The following is a 25427-nucleotide window of genomic DNA, read 5'->3' as shown; positions in this document are numbered from 1 at the left end:
TCCATAAAGAGCATATTCTACTTTCTATTTTCATGATTTTTTAAAATTTACATATATGCTTTGATACTGTTTTGTCAATTACTGATTTAATGCTGTTAAACATAACATGTTGAAATATTTTTTCTGCTTTATGTTGATTCATATAAATCTGGTTAATGCATTTTAACTGCTCTACAATTCTATTATGTTCTTTGAAAAAAATTTCTAACTTGTTTATCCATTTCCAATAGTTTCTTACTTTTCACTATATCAAGTAATGATGTAGACATCTTTATAGAAATTTACTTTGTACTTATTTGAGAGTTTCTTAAGGACAAATACCTAAAGGAGGAATTTATGGGTGACATGACAAGTGCATGTTTAACTTCACCTGGTAACACAGAATTGTTTTCCAAAGTATGAATATTAGCTCCCATCACCAAAAACTAAGAGTTCCCATCTCCCCATATCTTTGCCAGTGCTTTGCAATGGTATTTGGTTATTGTTCTCATTTAAATTGTGTTTATTACTACTAGTGAGACTGAATGTTGTTTATCAAATATTGGTCAACCAGAATTCAGTTACAGAAAACAGAAACTTTTATAGCAATATTTATTTATTTATGATACTGGGGATTAAATGCAAGGGTACCCTACTTCTCAGCTACATCCCTAGCATTTTTTTTTTTTTTTAATTTTGAGACAGTGTCTTGCTAAGTGCCCAGGCTGGCTTTTAACTTGGAATCCTTCTGCCTCATCCTCCTGAGTTGCTGGGATTATAGATGTGTATCACTGTAAGTGACTATTATGGCAATTTTAAACAGAAATGGATTTAACACAGAAAATTCAGTACTTATAAATTTATCTATGCTCATTTTCCAGGAATGACTCCCAGAACAATTGTACAAAACTAAAGTGGTATTATATCTATCAAAATCAAGAGTTACTATGTATTTTATAATCAAGAACTATGCTGAACTAGTGGAACTATTCAGTTCAATAGCTCATTGCCTTAACATAGCAAGAAGCTACCACTACCCATGCTACAATAGTGTGCCCATCTTGTCTCTCAGCCTCCAAGATATTTACATAGAAAAACAAAATGACTTTATGAACACACTTTACAAATGAAAAAATACACAAAAGTAGTCACTAGTTCATTTTTACTTTCTAAATTTAGCTTTTAAAACCAGACATGATGGCGCATACCTGTAATCCCAGTAACTTGGCAGGCTGAGTTGAGGCAGGAAGATCACAAGTTCGAGGTCAGCCTAGACAACTTAATGAGCCCTTGTCTCAAAATTTAAAAAAATAAAAAGGACTGGGGTTATAGCTTAGTGGTAGAGCATCCCTGGGTTCAATCCCTAGTACCAAAAAAATAAATAAATTTAAAGTTTAAATGAGCATAATACAGCTAATGGCTAGTACTAGAATATAGTTCTTTATTCTTTATTTTTCTAGTTCTAGCAGTTACTAAAAGAGGAGTGTTAAAATCTTCAACTATGATAAAAGATTAAATTTGTTTCATGCATCTTGAAGCTTTGTTATTAGATATGTTTTAGTACTATTAACGTCTTACAGATGGAATAGCATAGCCCTCTTATCATTTTTATCTATTTGTGTTAAATACTCCTTGTTTTGGAATCTAATTGTTTAATATTAATATGCCTCAGCCAACTTCTTATGCGTATTGTTTAGTCTGTTTTGTTACATCTTTGGTTTTTTTTTTTCTTTAAACACTTTAAGATGCCATTTTATTCTCCTCTGACTTCCATCATTTCTTATGAAAAACCAGCTTTTATTAATATCATTTTTCCCCTGTAAGTTACATGTCTTTTTTCTCTCCAACTTTCAATCATTTTTTTCTTTTTCCTTGAGTTTCAGGAGTTTGGCAGTGATTTGCTTAGATGTAGTTTCCTTTAGGCTTATTCTGATTGAGGTCGGATAAGCATCCTGAATCTATAAGTTGTTACTTTTCCACCAAAATAGAAATCTGTTTAAAAATACCTTTTCACAAAGAAAAGTTAAGGTCCAGATGCTTTACTTGTAAATTCTCTGAAACATCTAAGAGAGAAGTAATACCAGTCATACATACAGTCTTTCAGAGGAAACGAGGAAATACTTGCCACTTTATTTTTAATGCCAGTATAACTTAATCTGTCCAAAATATTCCAAAAAAGAAAATTACACATTAATATTCCTTGTGACCATAAATGTAGAAATCCTTAACAAAACTTTATAACAATTAAATCCAGCAAGATATTAGAGGATAATCCATTATGACCGAGACTTATTCTATGACTGCAAGGTTAGTCTCACCACTCAGAAATTACCATATTAATAACCAAAAACCATATCCTTCTTGAAAACTAACATTGCAAGCTACATTTTCATGGATAATAGCAAAAGACAGAAAGCTTCTGGGTCAAAGACAGAAAATAATTATTAACAAACAGCAAGCAGTTTGAGCTATTCTCACCCATAAATCTCACAGGAATAATAGAGGGTGGGCCCAGATGAATGTTGCACATACAGTGGTTTGCATCATAGCTGAGAAATCTCACAAGCTTAGGAAGTCCCAGTCTTTTATAATAGACCTGCTGAAACTTCAGAGAGGGACATTGTCTTTATTACACTGGACAACAAACAAACTTACCCTTTAAAAGCTATAAAGGAAGAATGTTTCACATCTCTGTCTTCTAAGGCTTTTCCTTTTATAGATATTTATCAGAAAAGATTATATAGCACAAAATCTGTCACTTCATCTTTTCATAAGGCACGCAGAAATCAGAAACCCATGAGGAATTATTTCCTGACACTGACCCGCCCTGCAAAAAAAAAAAAAAAGACATTATGTAATCAGTAGATGCAGCAAAAGTATTTTACAGAATACAACACATTCATGTTATTTAAAACATATGCATACATACAGAAAATTGAGAAATGACAAGAAAATCTACAGTACTTTATTGATTCACAAGAACTGTTCTTTTTCATCATTTTTATGTAGCATTGTTGCTGAAAATGCTAGCTAGTTCAGTAAGGGGAAATTTTAAAAAGGCATAAGGTTTGTAAAAAATAAAACTTGTAGTGTCATGTTACATATTGTAGAAAAACAATGTAATCTGCCAAGAAAAATAAAAATAATTGAAACTATAATGAGGTTTCAGCAAGGTTGGAGGATATAAATAAAACTCGTACAGAAGTCAGTTGTGTTGCTATGTATACCATCAAATAGTTAGAAATTAAAACTTGGACTGGGGATATAGCTTAGTGATAGAGTGCTTACCTGGCATGCATAAAGCCCTAGGTTTGATCAATACCACTGCCAAATAATAAAATAAAATTGAAAAAATAATGCCATTAATAAAAACCATCCAAAAATATCAGATACCTCCAAATAAATCTCATGATAGAGTTGCAACACCTCTATGAAGCATGACTGATAAAAATAAAGAAGACCTAATAAATGGAGAATATATATCATATCCATGGGTCAGAAGACTCAATATTATTAAAACACTATGTCTTCCCAAGTTGATTTACAGATTTAATGCAGTACTAATCAAAATCCTTAGTAGGCTCTGATAGAAATTTATAAGTCAGTTCTAGAATTTATATGGAAATGCCAAAGATCTAGAATACCCAGAACCATTGTGAGAAAGAATAAGGTCAGAGAATTTGCCAGATTTTAAGACTATAGTGTAAATATAGCCTCCAAAATAGGTTTAAAAAAAAAAAAAAAGCCCACAGACCTCACAAAGTCCAAAGTTTGTGAGGTTTTTGGTTTGGTTTGGTTCTGGTTCTAAGACTGGTATCGGAAACCCACTTAAGCCCTTTTCATCTTAAGACTAGATTGTTGTAGCTTAGTATGGTCATTATTAGTCTCAGAAATAATTTTACATCCTTATTTAAAAATTTAAACTTTAGTAAGGAACCCCCCCCCAAAAAAATATCCCACAAAAAAACATGTTTACTGGAAAGAAGACTCTTACCAGTGGTCAGTAGATCTTAGAATGTTTCAACTCTCCTGCTTGGGCTAGTGTTTTGCCCTTCTTTGAACCTCAGTTTCTTTCTCTGTCAGATGGAAATAGTAATGTAATCCTCAGATAGTGAGTTTGGTTTTCTTACACCCTGCTTTATTCAAAGTTTTAAAAATATAATGTAGCTACCCATATCAAGAAGCCTAAAAATTTGTGTACCTCTTTAATTCAATAACTCTAGTTTTGGAAAGTAATCTAAAATCTGGCAAAGATTTGTACACAAAATATTAATCACAACCTGGTTCATAATAGTGAATTTTAAAAACAACTAAAAAGTTCCAAAAAATTCCATTTCACTGTATTCAGTCATTAAAATTATGTTTGTGACCTCTGGAATCTAGATCATTTAACAGGAAAGACTTAGTTGAAAAAAACATGTTATATGATACCATAAGCATATACTCAGCAAAATTCAATTTGTGCCAGAGTGTATAGAATATACAATCAGGTTTCATCAACAAATAAATTTGAAAAGAGGGTTAAAAAGAGAAAGAGATGGAGAGGTAACCAATAGATTAAAGAGACTTAAGACATATTAATTAGTCATAATGCATAATTCTCATTCTTTTTTAATTTAAAAAATAATAACAATAACGTCGGGCTAGGGATGTGGCTCAAGCAGTAACGCGCTCTCACCTGGCATGCGCGCGGCGCTGAGTTCAATCCTCAGCAGCACATAAAAATAAAATAAAGATGTTGTGTCCACTGAAAACTGAAAATAAATATTAAAAAATTCTCTCTCAAAAAAAAATAATAATAATAACGTGAATCAAGTTATACTATTTGCTCTTGAACAAGAATTACAGAAACTAGGGGCTGGGGCTGTAGGTCAGTGGTAGATCACTTGCCTAGCACAGGTGAGGCACTGGGTTTGATCCCCAGCACCATATAAAAATAAAATACAGATATTGTGTCCACCTACAACTAAAAAATAAATGCTTAAAAAAAGATATTGTGTTCATCTAAAACTAAAAAATATATTTAAAAAAGAATTACAAAAACTATGTTTCTTAAAAAAACTATTTCTCTCACCTGTAAAAGGAAACAAAAAGTATATAACCTTAATTGTGAGAAAAAAACAAATGCAAGCTGGGAACATTCTACAAAACAACTTGCTGGTATTCTTCAAAAATATCAATATCATAAGAGAAAAAGAATGAAAAACTGTTTCAAATTAAAGATCTCATTGTAAATTCAACACATAATCCTGACAGAGTCATAGACAAGGAAAATGAAATCTGTGAAGGACATAACTGCAATAATTATTGAAATGGCAATATTAACTATATTAGATAATAGCATTTTTTTTTCATGGTATCTATACTGTGACTATGTAGGGGAAGAATTGGAGCTCGATGCCAATACTCCAAGTATGGTATTAGAGCTTTGTCTATTAACTCTACTGTGTCTACTTGGCTTCATTTTATAAGCAGATATTCTCCATGTAACAAATAAGTTGGCTACCAGCAACCCCCAGACTCATGTCTCTTGGTTTAAATAATCCCAGCAGAAGGAGATTCTTGATATGGTCATGTATTAATCCTCCTCAGGTCATGTGCCCATCCTGAAACTACTCATTAAGACACAGGTGTTAAGTAGTTTGGCTATCCTGGAGCACATGCTAGCTCCTGCTGTCAGAATACCATATTCAGCAACTCAGAATGTGCTAAGCAAACAGAAACCAAAGCTTTCATATTCTGCTCCCTCATGGAGTTCCTGGGAAAATTCACTGGAATGATAAATGTAAAATACTTTTTAAATTAAAAAGTTCTATGCAGGACTGGTGCTGTGGCTCAGTAGTAGAGTGCCTGCCTTGCACGTGTGAGGCACTGGGTTCAATCCTCAGCACCACGTAAAAATAAATAAAGATATTGTGTCCATCTACAATTAAACAAAAATTTTAAAAAAGTTTTGTGCAAAGGTAAGAGCCATTTCTAAAAGCTCATTTCATTAATTTAAACTATAATAAGATTCTCAGTGTGTGTGTGTGTGTGTGTGTGTGTGTGTGTGTGTGTATAAATCAGCTTCCTTCACTAGAATAGGACTTGTGATCATCATTTTATACTTCCCAATTTTAAAGCTTTAGAGGAAGTTCAGTAGCCCAGGTGGATATAATTGCTAATGTAAGAGGAGAAAGGGGACATTATTTTGCACCTTCTAAATAGTGAACTTGGAGGAGACCACCGACATTAATTATTCGTCAAATTCTTCATTTTACAAAAAGATGTGTTGGCAAATGAATAGTAATGGGAAGCAAAATGTATTTATAAGCAGAGATATCGATTCCTTTGCACATAATACTGAGGGTTAACATGCTGATTTTCGGAACTACTTTATTTCAGTCCTATCCTTTTCATACATGTAAATGCAGTAGCACAGAGTCTTTATAAAATCTTTAAATGAAGATTGATTTTTATACAAGGCCATTTTTAGTTTCAAAATATTCTTTTCAATGATTCCTGCTTCATAGACAAATAGAAGAGCCACTATTATCAGTCCAGTTTAATAAATAGCTTTACAAAATAGAGCTGTTTATTAAACTAAAAAAGTGAAAGTGACTTCTTTCATGTTTTGTCAAACCTCAGGACTGGTACTTTTCAGAATATAAAACAATTAGGCTCTCAATGCTTGTTATGCTTTGAATGGTGATGAGATTTTATAAAATGGAGAACCAATAGTTGGAATTAGAATTTTAAGTTGTAACAAGAGTATCTTGGTCACATCATCATAGCTTCTAAATCCCTGCATTTGCTGAATTTGGCGTTTAAAAGTACTATGGAATAAATTGCTTTACCTTTTGTTGGACTTTTTAGATCAGGAAGAATGTTTGGATAATCATTTTAATCATTTTTGTTTAAAGATAACAATTACAATAACCAAAAGAGAAAAAGATTATTGACATAGCTGACTATTTAGGATGAAATCTAAGAAAATTGATACTGGAAGTGCTTTACTCAAACCAAGACTGTGTGTGCTATTTTGAACAGTCCAAATCTGTATATGATAAGATTTATCATGGAAAGTCAAGATGTTTCTGGCTTATGCAAATTGATAACATCCATTTTCTCCTCTACATCTAGCTATGTGGTAAACATGGGTCTGATTGACAAATTGTGTGGCTGCTTCCTCTCCGTGCAAGGCCCAGTAGATGAAAATCCCAAGATGGCCACTTTTCTGCAGCATGCTGCGGGACTCTTACACGGAATATGTAAGCTGTGCTTTGCTGTCACTGGAAGGTAAGACTCAATTTTTGGACTATCTCTGGGTCATTTCATAGGTATATAGGTATCATTTGGCATCCTTTCCTTCTTGTCTTGTCTTTGTCATTTGTCTTCTTTTTTTGTTTAAGAAGTTGACATTTATTAAAATTTTGAGGAGGGCTGGGGTTGTGGTTCAGTGGTAGAACACTTGCCTAGCACATATGAGGCACTGGGTTTACCCGCTTCTCAGCACCATAGCTGGATAGATAGGTAAGTAGGTAGGTAGGTAGGTAGGTAGATAGATAGATAGATAGGTAGGTAGATAGATAGACAGACAGACAGACAACTAAAACATAAATTAAAAGACAAGGTAGGGGATGTGGCTCAGTGGTTAAGTGCCTCTGGATTCAATCCCTTTAAAGAGTCTTGATTTCATCCAGTCCTTCCACTGAGATCCAGAGGAATCAAGTGATTCTCCTTGATTCCATGAGTCAGACCCTCAACACAGCATAACACAATCTCAGTGCTTGTGTTCACCATTCACCTGCTTTTAATTATAGCCTCCTAGATTTATTTATTTTCCTTTTTGTTCCTTCTTCCAAAGTACTTCCATAAATAAAGGAAGGGAGCCATCTACAAACAGTAGCCCCCTGAAGTTATGAAGCCATAACCCTGGGCATGGTTAAAGTCATTGTGCCAGAGACTACTACTGGTCTGATTGGCTATGTATATTTAGTGTACACTAAATGCCAGTGACTCAGAGTAGGGTGTGTGTGTGCACGCGCATGTGTGCACAAATGTGTGTGCAGTGTGTGGTGCTGGGATTGAACTCAGGACCTCTTGCATGCTGGGAAAGCACCCTACCACTAAGCTACATCCTCAGCCCTGTGCAGACTATTTTATGAGGATGTCTTTTTTTTTTTTTCATAGTTGTTGACTGATCTTTATTTTATTCATTTATTTATGCAGTACTAAGAATTGAACCCAGTGCCTCACACAGGTGAGGCAAGCGCTCTACCACTGAGCCATAACCCCAGCCCCGAGGATGTCTTTTAAAATGAACATCCTCAACACTTTTTACTCCTTTATGAACAGAGTCCCTAAATCCACCTATTTATCTTTTCTCTTACCCAGTCTCTCACCAACATTCTAGAAAGATTAAAACTGTCTGAGATGTCAGGGAAGCGCAGCATGGCCTGTATTCAGTATTCCAATGGAAAAGCTGAGAACTCAGAAAGTGATTATTTGGAGTCTTCTACCTACATAGGGTTAAGTATTCCTGTGATATACAGAAGCTAGCTACAGTATTGGCTATTTATGGGGCATAGGCACTTGCCAGCATCATAAAAGCTACCATGCTGCCCAGCTAGTTCCTCCCTGATGGTGTCTTCTCACTCAAGAGACCCTTTTTGGCTTTGACTGTTTTACTGTACATACCATCAAACTTGCCAGCATCTCAAATCTGTGTCACCTGTACTTTTGAATCCGGATGAATATCACAAACATAAGCATTTCCATATGTGGTTGTTATTCATTAGTAGGCTTCAGTTTTCACATATTCAGTCACTTGAAGTCTTTGGGACTTGAGAGAAATCTAAAGGTCATCTAAGTCTCTCATTTTCATAGACAGAAACACCAAGCCAAACTACTTGAATTAAAACTCAAGACTCCTGACTTGGTGCTTCTGCCTTGTACACTTGACTTTTTTATATTATTTAGAATGCAGGAGTGTGTATTACATTTCTTTGAAGATTTTCTTCATTCCATGGATGAAAAACAGATCCTTTTCTTTGATGTGCAATCATGCCTTTCTGACAACAGTCACAGAGTATCTGTCCTATGCCAGATAAGGGACTGGTTAGTACTAAGCTAGGTACTTAGCAGTATTGCCTTCAGGGAGCCGAGACTCTGGTGTGGAATCAGATTTATAAACTATAACTGTAGCAAAAGAGCTGTGGTATAAGAGTGTGTGCACAGAAGAGGAAGGAAAACACTTCCAGAAGAGATCAAAAAAGGTTTTAGTATAAAGGCTTAATCTTAAAGGATCCAAGGCAAATGGAGGAACAGTGCAGTTGAGAATTTGTGCACTCTCTGGTGTAGCAGACATTATTTGGCCCATCTGGCAATCACCTGGCAACATCTTCCTATATTTCTCTACCTGAGGATGTTTTCTGGATAAGGAGCTATTAGCAAGAGTGCAGGGAAGTTAACACCTTCCAGAGGAACTTTCAGGCAATGAATTAGAAGATAATACTCCAGCTTCCTTAGCCATCAGTGAGACAGTTCTGAGGTGTGTTCTATACCGTATCTCAGAGAGTCCCCAGCAGTAAGCCATTCATTAACATATCCTTGATTTCCTTTCCTACTTCCTCAAAATAATCTACTTGCACCCATCTCCTTGTTTTAGGATCTGCTTTGGGGGCAACCCAAACCAACAGTTACAGATATGTAAGACTTTATGTCATGTTCAGTTTGATGCTGCTGTGACTGGAGAGTAGCAGGAGATGAGCTGTTAAATGAGCTCCTTGAATGATAGTTCTTCAGAGGCTCAAGGAAAGACAAGGGCTAGACAAGAGCTGTGAAAGGATACTGAAGTTGTTTAAGAGGGATCAAATTTCTATTATAGAAGAAGCATTCCTGAAAAGTGTAGGGATCACTGGAAATGGCCCAGAGGCAGAAGGATTAGCAAGAGACTCCTATAAAATAGAAGAAACATAGTCCCTCTAGGGTCAATGGAAAATGGGGAGGAGCAAATACATTTTGAAGAGGTGGAATAAATGTAGGAGATATAGCACAGGGTTTGATGGTGTGGGAGATGAAAAGAAGAAGAAATCTAGAATGATTTTCAAACTTCTGTTTGAAAATTTTAAGTGGTAGATGATATAGTCTCCAAATTAGGGAAAATTAACAGTTTTTCATAAGGGAAGCATGAGTTCAGTCCTAGAAATGCCTAAAGATTATCCAAGTAGACCAAAGTCCTTGTGTGCATGTGTGAGAATATATAATATAATTGTTTCTATGTAACTGAATTTTAAATAAATCAGTAATATATTCTTGGTTTTCCCCCAGTATAATTTTCCTTTTTCAACCTCAATTCCTTAGCAAATTTCTATTAGTAATACTTACTACAGGGGCTGGGTAGGTGGCTCAAGCAGTAATACGCTCTCCTGTCATGCGAGGGGCACTGGGTTCGATCCTCAGCACCACATAAAAATAAATAAAGATGTTGTGTCCACCGAAAACTAAAAAATTCTCTCTCTCTCTCTCTCTCTCTCTTTAAAAAAAAAAGACTTACTACAGTCCCACCAGCAGTATATGAGTGAACCTTTTTCCTCACATCCTTGCCAACACTTATTGTTGTTTATATGCATAATAGCTGTCATTCTGACTAGAGTGAGATGAAATCTTAGAGTGGTTTTGATTTGCATTTCTCTAATTACTAGTGATGATGAACATTTTTTCATGTGTTTGTTGATTGATTATACATCATCTTCTGAGAAGTATCTCTTTAGGTCCTTGGCCCATTTATTGGGTTGTTTTTTTTTTGGTGTCTAGTTTTTTGAGTTCTTTATATACCCTAGTGTTTAGTGCTCTATCTGATGTGTGAGGGTAGAGATTTGTTCCCAAGATGTAGGCTCTCTATTCACCTCATAGATTCTTTTGCTGGGAAGAAACTTTTTAGTTTAAGTTCATCCCATTTATTGATTCTTGATTTTAATTCTTGTGCCACAGCAGTATGGAGATTGGATGGAACCACCATTTGACCTACTATCACTCTCCTTAAAAACAGCATACTACAGGGACACAGCCACATCAATGTTTATAGCAGCACAATTCACAATAGCTAAATTGTGGAACCAACCTAGATGCCCTTCAATAGATGAGTGGATAAAAAAAATTGTGGAATATATACACAATGGAATTTTACTCAGCAAAAAAAAAAAAAAACAAAAAGAGAATAAAATCATGGCATTTGCAGGTAAATGGATGGAATTAGAGAAGATAATACTAAGTGAAGTTAACCAACCCCAAAAAACCAAATGCTGAATGTTTTCTTTGATATAAGGAGGCTGATTCATAGTGGGATAGAGAGATGGAACCGGGAGGAATAGACGAACTCTAGATAGGGCAGAGGGGTGGAAGAGGAAGGAAGGGGGCATAGAGTAATTAATGATGGTGGAATATGATGATTATTATTATCCAAAGTACAGGTATGAAGACACGATTTGATGTGAATATACTATGTATACAATCAGAGATATGAAAAATTGTGCTCTATATGTGTAATAAGAATTATAATGCATTCCGCTGTTATATATAATTTTTTTTAAATTTTATTTTAAAAAAAAGAAAGCTAAAACAATAAATAAATAAATAAAAAGGAGAGACTTTATAGACATAACTTAAACTTCATTGAAACCATGTATAAATTTTTTTAAAAACCTCAAAAAAAAGACTTACTAAAAAAGCAAATATTCTAGAAAAAAGTCCAAGTGGTTTACTGATTTAATTTACCTAGGAAATCCTAATAGTAATAGTGTAAGCTTTTACTCTGAATGACCCCTAATTGTTCTTCCTCTCATCCTTCAGCCTCCCAACATTTCCCAAACACCACCAAACCACAGGAGTTCCAGAAATTTTTCTACCTCTTCAGATATTTTTTACCTCTAATATCTGCATATTATTTTGTATTGCTTCCCATTTCTTCATGGAAATTGATTTCCAAAACTATAAACTACAGTTACCTGTTCCAGTATCTTGTTACACTCATTAGAGTTTCTGCACTAAGGCCACAGCCATTTCTAAGAAGAAAAGTTGTGTGGTTTTTGCTTTGTTGGAGTAATTCACATAATGCCTGTTTTGGCTACCAGAAACCAACCAGAGCCAGAGTCCAGGAAGGCTTGTCCTCAAAGCCCTTTTGTGACTAGCAGAAATAAAAGACAAAGGGGAGCCAGAGAAGCCTTCAAAAATTGCCTCTTGAGCTGGCAAGAGCCTGAGATAATTAAGCAGACTAATTGATAGCACTGGCTTTGAGTAAACATTCTGCTGTCTGCCGGTGGCCAGGCCTTTGTGATGGTGATTACAGCAGGTCTGCCTTTGCCCTACTCTCCTATTATGCCCTTAATCTTCTAATTTTTACCTAGGTGTTCTGACAGACAATTTGGGTGTCAGAATTTGTGCTGTTAATCTTTGCTTCAGTGTGGGGGAGAAAAGCACTAGCCATGACTTCTGTACCAGGCATGATTTTGAACAATGAACTTGCATTTATTTCAGTAAAAAGTGAAATTATTATCCTCTGGTGAGTGAGTTGATTTTATTTTAGGATTACTCCAGAATGTTAAAATGGGAATTGTTCACAAACTATGATTCTTAACCTTTTAACCCAAATTGAATAGTCTGTGTTTACTATTACAGTTTTCTATTCTTGGTCCTAGAAGAAGTAAAAAGAAAAGCACAGTTTTTTAATCTCAGGGCAGTATCTCAACTTCTTAATTGGCTGAGGCTCACTGAGTGCCCCTTAAGATGCTAACTCCTTAACAGAACTAATAGGATCAGAACAGTAATGAGTAATTATAAATTACAGCCAACACAGGCTTTTCACTTAATCAGCAGTCATTTAGTGCACTCATAACTATGTTAGGCATGATGGTTGGGAGGTAGTAGACCATGGTAAAAGAATTTATAATCCTTATAACTACACTCATGAGAGAGAGGGTGTGTGAAACTTGGTAATTCTGATTGGTTAGAGGCTATTCTGAATTCTAGAATATTTTTAACACAAAAGGAAATTTGTTGATATATATACTTGTATTCTTCATTTTCACATCCATAAACTACACTAACAGAAAGTGCTAGCCAAAGCTAGAAAACCTATGTCCTATAAAATAAGAATAGTTTAAAATTTAGTCCATTAATTATGTGGATATAAATGAGTGCTTCTCAAGTGTTTTAGGATGCTTCCAAAGCATTTGTTGAAGCAAAGGTAAACTTTAATTCTGTCTGCCTGCCTATCCATTCATTCATTGAACAAATATTTATGTAGTACTTTCTCTGTGCCAGGCCTTGTGCTAGTCTTGGGAGAAAGCAGAAATGACTCAGACATTGAAGGTGTTTTCAAGGATCTTGTAAGTTATTAGGAGAAAAGAGGTGCATATACAAATATCATGGTACAAGACAGAAAGTGATAAAGAAGACCAAATACAACACAGTAAAAGCACTTAACACTGGCAGGTTCAGTGGCTCACGCACTAGCTACTCAAGAGGCTGAGGCAGGAGGATTACAAGTTGAGGCCTGGGCAACTTAGCAAGACCTGGTTTCAGAATAAAAAGGGCTGGAACTAGACTTGTGGCTCAATGGGAGAGCACTTGCCTAGCATGTGTGAGGCCCTGAGTTCAATCCTCAGCACCCACATATGAATAAACAAAGTGAAAAATCCAGTGGCAACTAAAAAATATTTTTAAAAAATAAAAAGGGCCGAGTACTTAGCTCAGTGGTAGCATGTTTCTGGGTTCAATCCTCAGTACCAGAAATAAAAAGAAAAGGACTTAGCATATTGCCTGGGACATGTAAATGTTTAGTAAATGTTGGCTACTATTGATAGAGTTCAGAGGAAGAAGAGATCACTCTTAATGAGGGAATACCTGTTTTCCAGAGAAGCTAAAATTTAACCAAGGCCTTGAATGATGGGAAGGATCAAAAGAGAATTGATGACCAGTGTGATTCTGCAATCTGTACAATCAGAAAAATGAGAAATTATACCCCAATTGTTTCAAATGTATGCATTGCCAAGATCATTGTAATGTCATGTGTAGCTAATAAAAAAAAAAGAGAATTGAGAAAAAAGTGGACAAAGAAAATATTATAAGGAAAGACATCAAAGTAGAAAAATATACAAAGAATGAATAAAGTACTTTAACTGAATTTTGAGATGTTTAACTTGTGATTTTAATGCCTTCCAGAGGATAATGAGGTTCAAATGAGATAATAAATGTAAAAATACTTCGTAAACTACATAAAATAATTTATTAAGATGTGGGTAGTGGCAGAAGTGTCACTTTGAGGGCTGAAGGTGTAGCTCAGTCAGACTGGGGTTATAGCTCAGTGGTAATGCAGGTGAGGTGCTAGGTTCGATTATCAGCACCACATAAAAGTAAATAAGGTTATTGTGTTCATCTAAAAATATTAAAAAATTTTTAAAAAAACCTTTGAGCAGGGAAATGACCTGGTAGGAATTGTATTTTGGGAATATTAATCAGGCATCATGGAAAGAGTATTTTAGAGAGGAGGGGGAAGATAGGAGGGGCCATTGACAGTGGTCTGGGCAGGAGACAAAAGAAACAGAAAGAATGTCTGGAAACCCTTCTCAGGTCTCTCTTTTTATGTGGTGTCACTGCTATCTCAGGCCTCAGGCTTCAGACCTCATCATCTCTGTTCATTCCCCCTCTTATCCCTGATCTAATCTGCTACCACATTCTTTTGACTGAAAGGAACCTTAAATTCATCTCTCCAGTCCTCCATTCAAGGTTGAATCCTTTCAGTAACCCTTCCAGTCTCAATTTGAATATATCCAGTGACAGGGAACTCATTACTAACTAAGGGGTCTATTCTGTCACTGATGAATTTTTCATATTTAAAAATCCCTCCTTATGCCAAGCTGAAATCCTGTCTCCCTCTGGCTCCCTGATAGTACTATTCCTGCTTGCTCCTTGGTGACATACAGACTAAACTAACCCTCCTCTTCTCCCTGAAATCCCCTGGTCTCACCATGCCTCACATTTTCCTTTGCTTTTCTTCTTCTTGCTCCAGTTGGTAGACTGTGATATAGATTACTCCAAAACCTAGTGGTATGAAATTTCACAGACTATAGATCAGGAATTCTGTCAAGTTACAGAGAAGATGGGTTACTTTTGATCTATCCTGTCTGGGGCCTTGAGGTCACAATTATCTTGAGTACTTATTCCTACATGTCTGTGGTTGGTGCTGGGTGTCAGCAGGGGAGTCCCTAAACATATTAATTTGTTGACTTACAGGGATGGAAAGATGATCACTTCATTGTTGCAGTTCTTCAAAGGGTGATGACTGGGTTCTAAGAGCAAGCCTCCTGGAGTGATAGATCAGTTGGAAACCATATCATCTTTAATGACTTAGTCTTGGGAGTCACACAGCATTGCTTGCACTCCATTTTGTTCACCCAGGCAGTCATGAAGTCCCACCCAGCTTCATTGGGAGGAAAATAGACTTGGTCCCTTAATAGGGAATACGAATATCCTAGCAGAGCTTGAGAACAGAAATTATTTTGTAAATATGTTTGAAGACTACAGCCAGGGTTCCCAGACAGCCTGGGTAACTTAGCAAGATCTGTCTCAAAATAAAAAGAGGACTGCGGAGGTGGTTCAGTGGGAGAGCTCCCTTGGGTTCAATCCCTAATAATGAAAAAAAAAATGTGTGTGTGTGTACACAGTCTGTACATTCCAATCTATCCCAAAGATAAATGAGTTCCCAATATCCTGTTCTCAGCTGTCTTCTCTTCTCTCTGGAATGTCTTATTTGGTTCTGTCACCCTATCTTTTAGTATCATCTGTCTTAACTCCTAAATCATTTGTTGTCAGAAGGCTTGGACAAAAGGTTTACTGACATTGGAAGATGAGCAGTGAAGTGAATGCAATAGAACTAGGTCAGTGGAACTCAGGAAGGCAACATTTAGTGGACACCTTTAATATGCCCTGGGCTAGTGTGGGTTATCTCCCAAGAAGCATTCAGCATTCCTGCTCACACTGTCCAAGGGGCCATAACAGCCTCCAGACTAATAATAAGGAATGACTTCCCCTATCCTTCAGATCCAGAAAGTGAAAGTAATACAGAAACAAGAACTTCTGGGCTGCCTTGATACTCATGTCTAGGCAAGTGCTAGTGTAGAGACTTCTGAAAGGTCTATTCCAGCTGATATAAGCCCAAGTTGACTTCAGGGATGGAAAGATGATCACTTCATTGGTGCAGTTCAAAATGAGTGTCCACTATGTGCTAAACACTATGCCAGCCCACTTGCCAGAGCAGATAGGGAATGATGGAGACAGACCCTGGATACATGGAAATGCTCACCAGGCTGAGCGCAGCAGTCTGTATCCAGAATATGCTTGCAGTTGGATTCCCATTTGCTGGGAATCCAACTGCAAGCAAAGTACTTAAGGACTTTGAAGAGGCAGAATCTAAAAAGGAAAACCTTTGTGTATGACTAACACATTTGTCACTCTGACCTCTTGACTAAAGTGAGATAGATAATAATTGTACCCACTTTGTTCTAAAAAGATCTCAACAAAAGTCTATACATTGCGGGGAGGGTGCAAAATTGGAATAAAATAGGAAAAAGTAGGAAAAAAGTAAATCAATCCACAGCAAGTAAGGTTAAGGCACAAACCATATTCATAACAAGGCACTGGCAGACATTTCCTCTTGGAAATCCTACTGGCACTTTCTACCAGGAACTTATATTTAATGTCAGATCTTGAGCTCATTGGGTTTCACCTAAAGTAATCTATTCCTCCTGACTGCTTTATTCTGCTCATTATTCCAGTCATCTGACAAGATTTTTTTGAGGGGCCAGAGGCAGGTAATGGGGATTGAACCAAGGGGTGCTTAACCACTGGGCCAAATCCTCAACCCTTTTTTAATATTTTATTTAGAGATAGGGTCTCACCTAATTGCTTAGGGCCTTGCTTATTTGAGACTGGCTTTGAAGTTGCAATCCTCCTGCCCTAGCTTCCCAAGTCACTGGGATTACAGGCATGCACCCCTGATCCTGGCTCCAGCTAGATTTTAAGATCCAAAACCTTAGTCATCTTTGACTTTTCTTAGAATCCAGTCCAGACCTATCTGATTCAAAGAGATCCTGTCCCAGAAATATGAGATGAACATACTATTTATACCTCTCACCCGATAGTTCTGTAATTTCAAATTCATTAGTTTTCTTGCCTTGTTTATATGGTGTATATGTTTTCAATCACAATATTTCCCTAAACCAGGAGTGGTGAAACATGCCTGAAATTCCAGCAGCTGGGGAGGCCAAGGCAGGAGGATCTCAAGTTTAAGGCCAGCCTTGGCAACTTAGTGAGACTCTGTCTCAAAAAAAAAAAAAAAAAGAAAAAGGCCACGGAGGTAACTCAGTGGTAGAGTGCCCCTTTGTTCAATCCCTAGTATCAGCGGACAAAAAAAATTTCCCTAGGGGAAAAAAAAACTAAATATAAATATCCTCACCCTTAGTCACTTCACACCAGGCTAGAAATAAATAAAGTATCAGGAAACAGTTTTTCAGAGCTAGTACATACCAATGTGTACCACTGACCTATGCCAGGATCCTATTTCTTGGGTCTACTTTTAACACAGGAAGAAGGGCCATCCACTCCTCATGTAAAGTATGAAGGAGACATCCAAGGCCCTCATTCCTTTGGCATGCCTTGCTAAGATCAAGTCTACCTTACTTCCTTCTATTCTTTTAGCAAATATTTTCTCATTACTAATTTATTGAACATTTTCTATGCACTAGGCACTTGTCAAGATATTGGGGATCCATGGGCTGGAACTGTAGCTCAGTGGTACAGCATGTGTCTAGCATGTGTGAGGCACTGGGTTTGTTTCTTAGCACTGCATATAAATAAATTAAATAAAGGTGCATCAACAACTAAGAAAAAACAATAAAAAAGATACTGGGGATCCATTGGTAAATAAGATACTAGTCATGTAGAGCTTTTATAGTCTTACAGGAAGTAGGGAACAATAAACCAATAAATAAATAAGATCATTTTAGCCATTGATAAGTGACATGAAAAAATAAAACAGGGTAATATAGCTGAGTGACTTGGTCAGAGTCTTCCATAGATGTAGTAGTTAGGGAAGCCCTCTCTTGGGAAATGACATAAAAAGTTAAGAAGGGAACAACTGTGTAAAAGTTCAGTTGATAAGTCTAATTAATAATGACAAGGCCCTAAGGTGGGTGTGTTCCAGAAACAGACAGTGGATGCTAGAATGTGATGGGTAAGTGGTAGGAGATGAAGTCAGAGAACTAATGGCCAGGGGATGAGGACAGACATTAGAAATTTGGGTTTTGCTCTTAAGTATAATGGAAGCCATTTGGAGAATTTTAAACAGGAGTATGGCTTAAAAAGGAAAAAGAGCATTTGCCTACTCTGCAAAGAATGGATTAGAGGGGCAAGAATGAAAGCCAGAAGGATCAGTTAGATCCTCCTAACTGATCAGCTGAGGTTTGAATGCTCTCAGCTGCTTCATTGGATATGATCTTCCTCCTCTTCTAGGATGGGAATAAAGTGGAATATTTGACAAAACCATCAAGTTCACTTTCTAATTATTAATAATAATAAAAAAAAAACAACTGTGTGATCATCACACAGCCTCTGATAGGACAGTCCTTGCCCAGTTACCCAACAGAAGCAAGTTCCTGTTCCAGGCAAGAGACATCCTAGCCTCTGGCAGAGCCCCTGCAGCCCAACTGCCAAATCCTAAAGATAAGAAAGAGAGGCCCAAAGTATCAGTTAGACTAGTCAAAACCAGCTCATCAGCACAGTGCCCTTTGTTTTTTCCAGTTTGAGAAAACTGAAGCTAGAGAATTCAGAAGTGTCCTACCTGAGAGACAACAATCCTAGACTACAATTCCCAGATCTAGGAGAATATCCTTTTGTGAGTTACCCAGAACTGCCTGCCTTGTCACCTTGTAGGCTCCGCTCTTCTCTTTCTTACTCACCTCTAGATTACCAAGACTGTCCTAAACCGGTTGCTTCTTAACTCTGCCACTTTCTAGGTCTCCCTTCAGACTTTTGCCAGAGCCCAGGAGTCTTTTAGCAGCCTCTCCCTTTACCTTCCATTCCCATTGGTGTTCTTTTGGTCTTGCCCTTCCTGATTGTGGATCCTAAGCAACTGCTTTCACCATCTATCCTGTTCTCCTCAGGAGGGTTCCTCCTGAGTTCCTTTGAGTTCAACTGAAACTCAAAGTCAAGCGCTTTGGAAATTCTTATATGTAGCTGAGCTTCTCCCTACCTAATATTCTCACTTTTTAATTGCCCCTATATTTTTCCTCTTTAACCAAATGCCCCATCTTAGAGTGCACACTCATACATGCGCACGCGCGCGCACACACACACACCACCTTGACTTTTCTCTTGCCTTTACCTGTCTGCTTAATCATCTCCATTTCCTTCAATAGAGCCCAAATTAGATTTTCATTAAACAAACTATTTTCTACATGTACCATATTACATAAGGAAGGGCTGAGGGGGAGATAGATAGGTATTGTGCATACACGTGTGTGTGTGTGTGTGTGTGTGTGTGTGTGTGTGTGTGTGTGTGTATGAGAGAGAGAGAGAGAATGATTATAATGTTCTAAGTAGGTTCATATCTGTTTATAACATTCCAGCATTATTGTTATTTTTGTTTGTGGTGTTGGAGCTTGAGCCCAGGACCTTGCACATGCTAGGCATGTGCTCTATCACTAAACTATCCCCAGCCCAACACTCCAGAATTGAACAAAATCTTAGATATCATCCAGTCTCATGCCCACCTGAGGTTTGAATGCCCTCTGCTGCTTCATTGGACATGATCTTCCTCCTCTTCTAGGATGGGAACAAAATGCAATACTTGACAAAACTGTCCAGTTCACTTTCTAATTATTAGGAAAAAAATCTATAAGTTTATCTATTCCTTGCCTTTTGATAATTCCTCTTCTCTGGGGGTCATAAATACCTCTCCATCTCTAAGATAATCTTCATGTCCTCCAGTTCTGAGCCAAGTTCCTTCAAATCTTCGTAAGATGACACTGTTTTCAGATACTTTTACCACACAAATCACTTTCCGTGGGAACATTCTGACGTGTCATTGTCCTGAATCAGTGCAGCACCCGGAGCTGGACACAGCACCGTCAGAGTAGTCGTACAGTGCAGTGGAACAGAACTAAGCTTTCCTTGTCTTGTGTGTTGTACTCCTGTGAGCCAAAGTTGCTTGTATTTAATGGTAATCAACACTAGAGTTCCTCTTTTGAACTGATAGGCAGCTAATTTGCCAAGTGTCCCCCAACCACCCACTCCAGCTTACTGTTCACAAACTGTATTTCAATCCCCAGTCACTCTCCCTCTTCCCATCCTAAACACATACAGATAGTTTTATAAAATATAAAAGTAGGACTCAAAAATCATTTTTATATATTTCAACCTGTTTTTAGCCCTTGTTTTGGGGTAAACTTTTTTTACTGATTACTTCCCCCTTCTTGAAACTATCTTCACTTTGCTTCTAGGATACCACAATCTTCTAGTTTTCCTCCTAATCCACTAGTTACTATTTTTGGTTTCCTTTGGTGGTTCCTTCTTATCTCCTAACTTGTAAATATTGAGGTATCCTAAATACCACCTGTGTGTTGATGACTCCCAAATATCTCAGATCCAGACCACTCTGAATGCAAGTTTATATATTTAGTCAGTCATTCAACAAATGTTTATTGAATTACTTCTCTGTAACAGACATTGTTCTTAGCACTAGGGGTATATCAGTGAAATAGAAGATACAAAAGTCTCTACCCTTGGGAAGCTTATTCTACACAGTTACCAATCTATCACCTCTACTTAGATGTGTCTAGTAGATATCTAATTCAAAAAATGGTTTTCCTCTCTGGGCATGCTCTTTCCACTTCTTCCCCCATTTATGTAAATAACAACCTTATTTTTCCAGTTTGGCCAAAAATCAGTGAGCCATTTTTTACTTCTTTTTCTCTCACATTCATATACAATCTATCAGTAAATCTTGTTGGTTTCCCCTCTGAATATTTTCAGAACCTACCCACTTCTTGCCACATCCGTGGCTACCATCCTTCTTGATCCACCTTCATCTCTCCCCTGGGAGGTTGAAACAACCTCCTAATTGGTCTCCCTGCTTCTGCCTTAGCTCTTCTAAAGACTTTTCAACCCATAAGCTACAGTGATCATTTTTAATCCTAAATCAGTTTATGTCACTTTGCTGATCAAAAACTTCCAGTGGCTCCCCATCTCCCTCAGTAAGATCCTTGCAGTGTCCTTGCATGCATCCCTTCCACACTGCCCTGTTTGCTGTTTCTTGGAAGGATCATGCATACTCCTGCCTCCAAGTCTTGGGATTTCCTGCTCCCCAACATAAAATATCCTTCTTCCAGATATCCACTGGCTTCCTTCCTCCCTTTCTATAGAATTCTATTTAATGCCTTAGAAAGCTTTTCCCCAACCACCCTATATAAAGTAGCATCACACACACCACTGCTTTTACATTTCTAAGACATGTTCCCTGCTCTTTTCTAGCACTATGCTATCTAACGTACTGTACATTACATATTATACATTTACTAGTTTATTTGTAACTTCTTGCACAAAATTTAAGCTTTATAAGGAAAGGACATAGTGAATTGTGATGTCCCTAGAAACAGGTTGGCTTCTTGGATTATCCCAGGAAATAAGAGCCAAAAACTGGAATACCTCTGCAAAAAAAGTTCACCTCTCCTTGAACGGTGAAGTTCTCATCCATCGTTGGAAAAGTAAGTTAATTAATCTCACTCCAACACTATGCAGGTCTTGAGTGCTGTTTCTAGTTTTAGAGGCTAAAAATGGGGCATTCTTTTAGGATGCCTCAGGGATTCCAGAACTAAAGGCATGAACAAAACCAAAATCCAAGAAGCTAGGAGAGTAGTCTAGAAGATCCCCAACACTGACAGAGATCAGAGAAGATGCTATCAAGCCAGACCAGGAACAAAGAGGGGAGAGGGACTTTAAAACTGCCCCAGCTTCTTATTTTAGACCAACGAAGGCCTGGTATATGAGTGGTTTATAATACTAAAGATGGAGTGGATGGACTTGATTCATGACCACACAAATCCCTGCTGTTTTTGCCCAACTGTAGTCTCATTTAAGGCAAAGTAGGGATTTCAGACAGTGTGTAGACATATTAATGGCCCAATTGTGGGTTTTCCTGATTGAATATAGCTGTAATGAACAGAAGTGAATATCCCACTAAGATTTCTAGTCCTGGAGTCCAAACAAAAACACCTTAAAATTCAGTAAAATTTAGAAGATCTTTGTGTAGTATGAAAAATTTCATATCTGATTTTTTACATCTTTCATGTACTTTTAAAGAAATCTATATAACTTGTGCTTGATGTGAATAAGGCCTTTTACTTTTTTATTATAAACATTTAAGTTTAAAGTGATTATAACTGACAGTTAAGACCAACAGGAGCCAGTAGCCTGTTCGTGGACAAATTATCTGTATTTCAAGCTAAATCAAAAGTAAACATTCTCTAAAGTCCCGTCAGGTCTGCATTAGTCCTCATAGAAGCCAAAAGCAGCACATAAGCCTTCCCAGTCCCCCTATATTCTGTTTATTCACTTTAAGATGAACATATTTTTTTCCATGAAACAGTATTCTATGCTTTTTTAACCATTCCCACATCTGAGCTCTTGAATGCTTAGTTGGTTTTCCTCAATTGGCATTTTTATTTTATTAGGAGAATATTTGCAAAAGACTGAGACTGTGTTGTTTTATAATCTGTCAGATTAGTATTTTCCTAAATAACCATGCAAGAGAATAGCTGTCCTGATGACCTTTACTTTATTTATTTAGTTATTTTTGCATTTATTCTTTGGAAGAGGAAATAATGAATTTATGTCATTTAATAAATGATCAAAAAGATTAAGTATAAAAAAGATAGAGCCATATTACTGAATGTCTGCAATAGAATATACTAATAATCTATTTTAAAGCAGTACAAGCAATAAGAGGGAAGTTAGCCTTCTGAATCACAGAGCAGTAAAATTCTTGCCACCAGCAATGGTGTCACTCATTCTTGAGGTTCTGAGAGCATATTAGAAATTAGCTTCAGGGAAAAATGTCTTCTGTCTTGTCACTGGTTCTAAAAGGCAGTCAGTTTTAAACAAACACAGGCCTCTTTTTGGAACCTATATAATAAACTCAGACACATTAATCTCTACTCATGTCTCTAGTTAGGGTCTGACCCCTAACTCTTTCAGCTTTAATGGAAGGAAGTACGGGCCAACTGACATTAGCTAAGAGAAGTTTGTATAAAGAATCAGATGTGCCTATAAGCAAATAAATATTCTTTCTTAAACTTGTGTTTTTATTGAGTTCCATAAGATAAAATGTCTCCTCATGATGATACACAATTGCATTATAATGTGTGTACTTTAACAATATTCACTTAATTGCAAATGTTGATGTAAGAGACAGCAAGGAGATAACAAGAGATCACCTCTTGTTTGGACAGGATGCTTAGGTCCTTGTACAAAGCACTGCCCTTGGAGTCAAAAGTCCTGCATGGTACCCCTGCCTTTGCCACTTATAATTTGTATGCCCTAAAGCATCTCAACTGAAATGCGCATATTTTTGTTGCTTTGTGTGTAAATAGGAAGAATAATACTTTCCTACCAGCCATGAAAAACTGTAATAAGAATGAAATGGCTGGGAGGGGGGGAGTTGGGGTTGTGGCTCAGCAGTAGAGCGCTTGCCTAGAACAGGCTGGGCACTGGGTTAATCCTCAGCACCAAATAAATAAATAAATAAGCTGTGTTCGACTAAAACAAAATATTAAAAAAAAAAAAAAAGGAATGAAGTGGCTGGGTGCAGTGGTACACTCCTGTAATCCCAACAGCTCAGGAGGCTGAGGCAAGAGGATCACAAGTTCAAAGCCAGCCTCAGCAAAAGTGAGGCACTAAGCAAAAGTAAAAAGGATGAAGTGAAATGAAAGATTTGAAAGTACTTAGCAAATCCTGCCATATAAATGAGATGACAGTATTTCATAGAGAGCTTCTTTCTTGAGAACCAGGGTATATAAGGATGTCTTATTACAGGATACATTCTTAGAGTATTAGAAATTGTATATACATTCAGGGAAATAAATGTTGGAAGTGGTTATGAATAAAACTCTACTTTGATGCAACTACCAAATTAAAATGAACAAAACTATCCCTTTGGTAAAAATAAATTAGGAATTGAGAAAAGTAGAGAGGATATTAGAAATTTGCCAAGCAACACCTCCTAATTCATATTTAATTTGTGGTGTGTTTTGAGTGCTTCTGGGCAAGATGATGAGGTGAGCATAGGTCTTTCATGACTCTCTTTCATCCCAGGTTTCTGCTGAAAGGAATGATAAACTATAAAAGAAAACTTGTGTTAGTGTTCAAAACTAGGGCATAGTATCATCCCATGACAAAGACATATCATCATTTCTGCTCAGTACTGTACATACCATACCATATTAAAGGAAGACATTAAGAGGGGCCTTATAACTTCCCTTTCAGAGAGAAAGCTGAGTCTCATGAAAGAAAGTGACTGGCCCACTTAGAGCATTGAGAGACCTGAGGGTTTGTGCAGTGGTTAGAGTGTGGATCAGAGCTCCAGGTCTTGCATCTTCTCACATTCAGACCCAGTAGATGAAAGAGTGAGGACTTCTTTCTAAGCATCTTAGCAAAAGTAACCTTCTCTCTCCCACTAGCTCTGAGTAAGGCATGTGCCATCTCTGAACCATGCTGAACAGCCAGAGAAATAATGTACAGCTTAACTTTAGGCCTTGATACCCTTGAGCCAAAAAAAAAAGAAGGGGGGCCCTACCTAAAGCATATTGCCAATGAGTTAGGAAAAGGTGGTTGCTTATTAAAGAGGAATATTTCAGTTTCTAGGGGGAGAGGGGAGTGAATGAATGTTTGTCAGCCATGTTTGTTTGCTCTTGGTCCCTAGATGCTTCATGTATACCTGAATATAGGTGGATTTAGCAAATCCTTGCAGCTTTTCTATTGATTTTAAGAATTCATTTGCCAATGCACTTGCCTCTTCTCTTGCTCATCGAAAACACTGCCTGCCTCAGTTGCTAACCTTATTTCACAGTGCACTTATATAGCTCTAATCTAACATTTATTCCTGGGGCTCTGGCACCCACACAACCTGTCCTCCCAGTACTCTGATGTTAGAAAGTGCTTCCAAAAGCAGGTAAAATGTCCCAACACATTGCCAGATTTTTGAGGATTCCTGCTTTCCTGGTAGCTGCTTCCCCTGAGAAGGTTCCCTTTATGTATCCAGAAAGGAAACTCACATGTTTTGGGTCTCTGATTCCCTAGAGTTCTCACAGACTTTGTGCAGTTTTCCCAGATCTAAGCAGTGAACAAAGTGGAACTAC

At 37.1% G+C, this 25427-nt stretch overlaps 1 protein-coding gene across 17 annotated transcripts in view; it reads left to right on the top strand.

Moving 5' to 3' along the window:
- The window catches only part of Scaper (S-phase cyclin A associated protein in the ER), a 438325-nt gene that overhangs the window by 380546 nt on the left and 32352 nt on the right, over positions 1-25427 (top strand). For all 17 annotated transcript variants that reach the window (XM_078049222.1, XM_078049223.1, XM_078049220.1 and 14 more), the window contains one exon: positions 7102-7257. In XM_078049222.1, the coding sequence (XP_077905348.1) occupies positions 7102-7257 (156 nt within the window). The remainder of the gene's footprint in view (positions 1-7101; positions 7258-25427) is intronic.

This window comes from Ictidomys tridecemlineatus, chromosome 5, assembly GCF_052094955.1.
Source record: "Ictidomys tridecemlineatus isolate mIctTri1 chromosome 5, mIctTri1.hap1, whole genome shotgun sequence".
Lineage (NCBI taxonomy): Eukaryota > Metazoa > Chordata > Mammalia > Rodentia > Sciuridae > Ictidomys > Ictidomys tridecemlineatus.
Note: the sequence above shows the minus strand (reverse complement) of the source record. Positions and strands in the feature narration are given on the sequence as shown.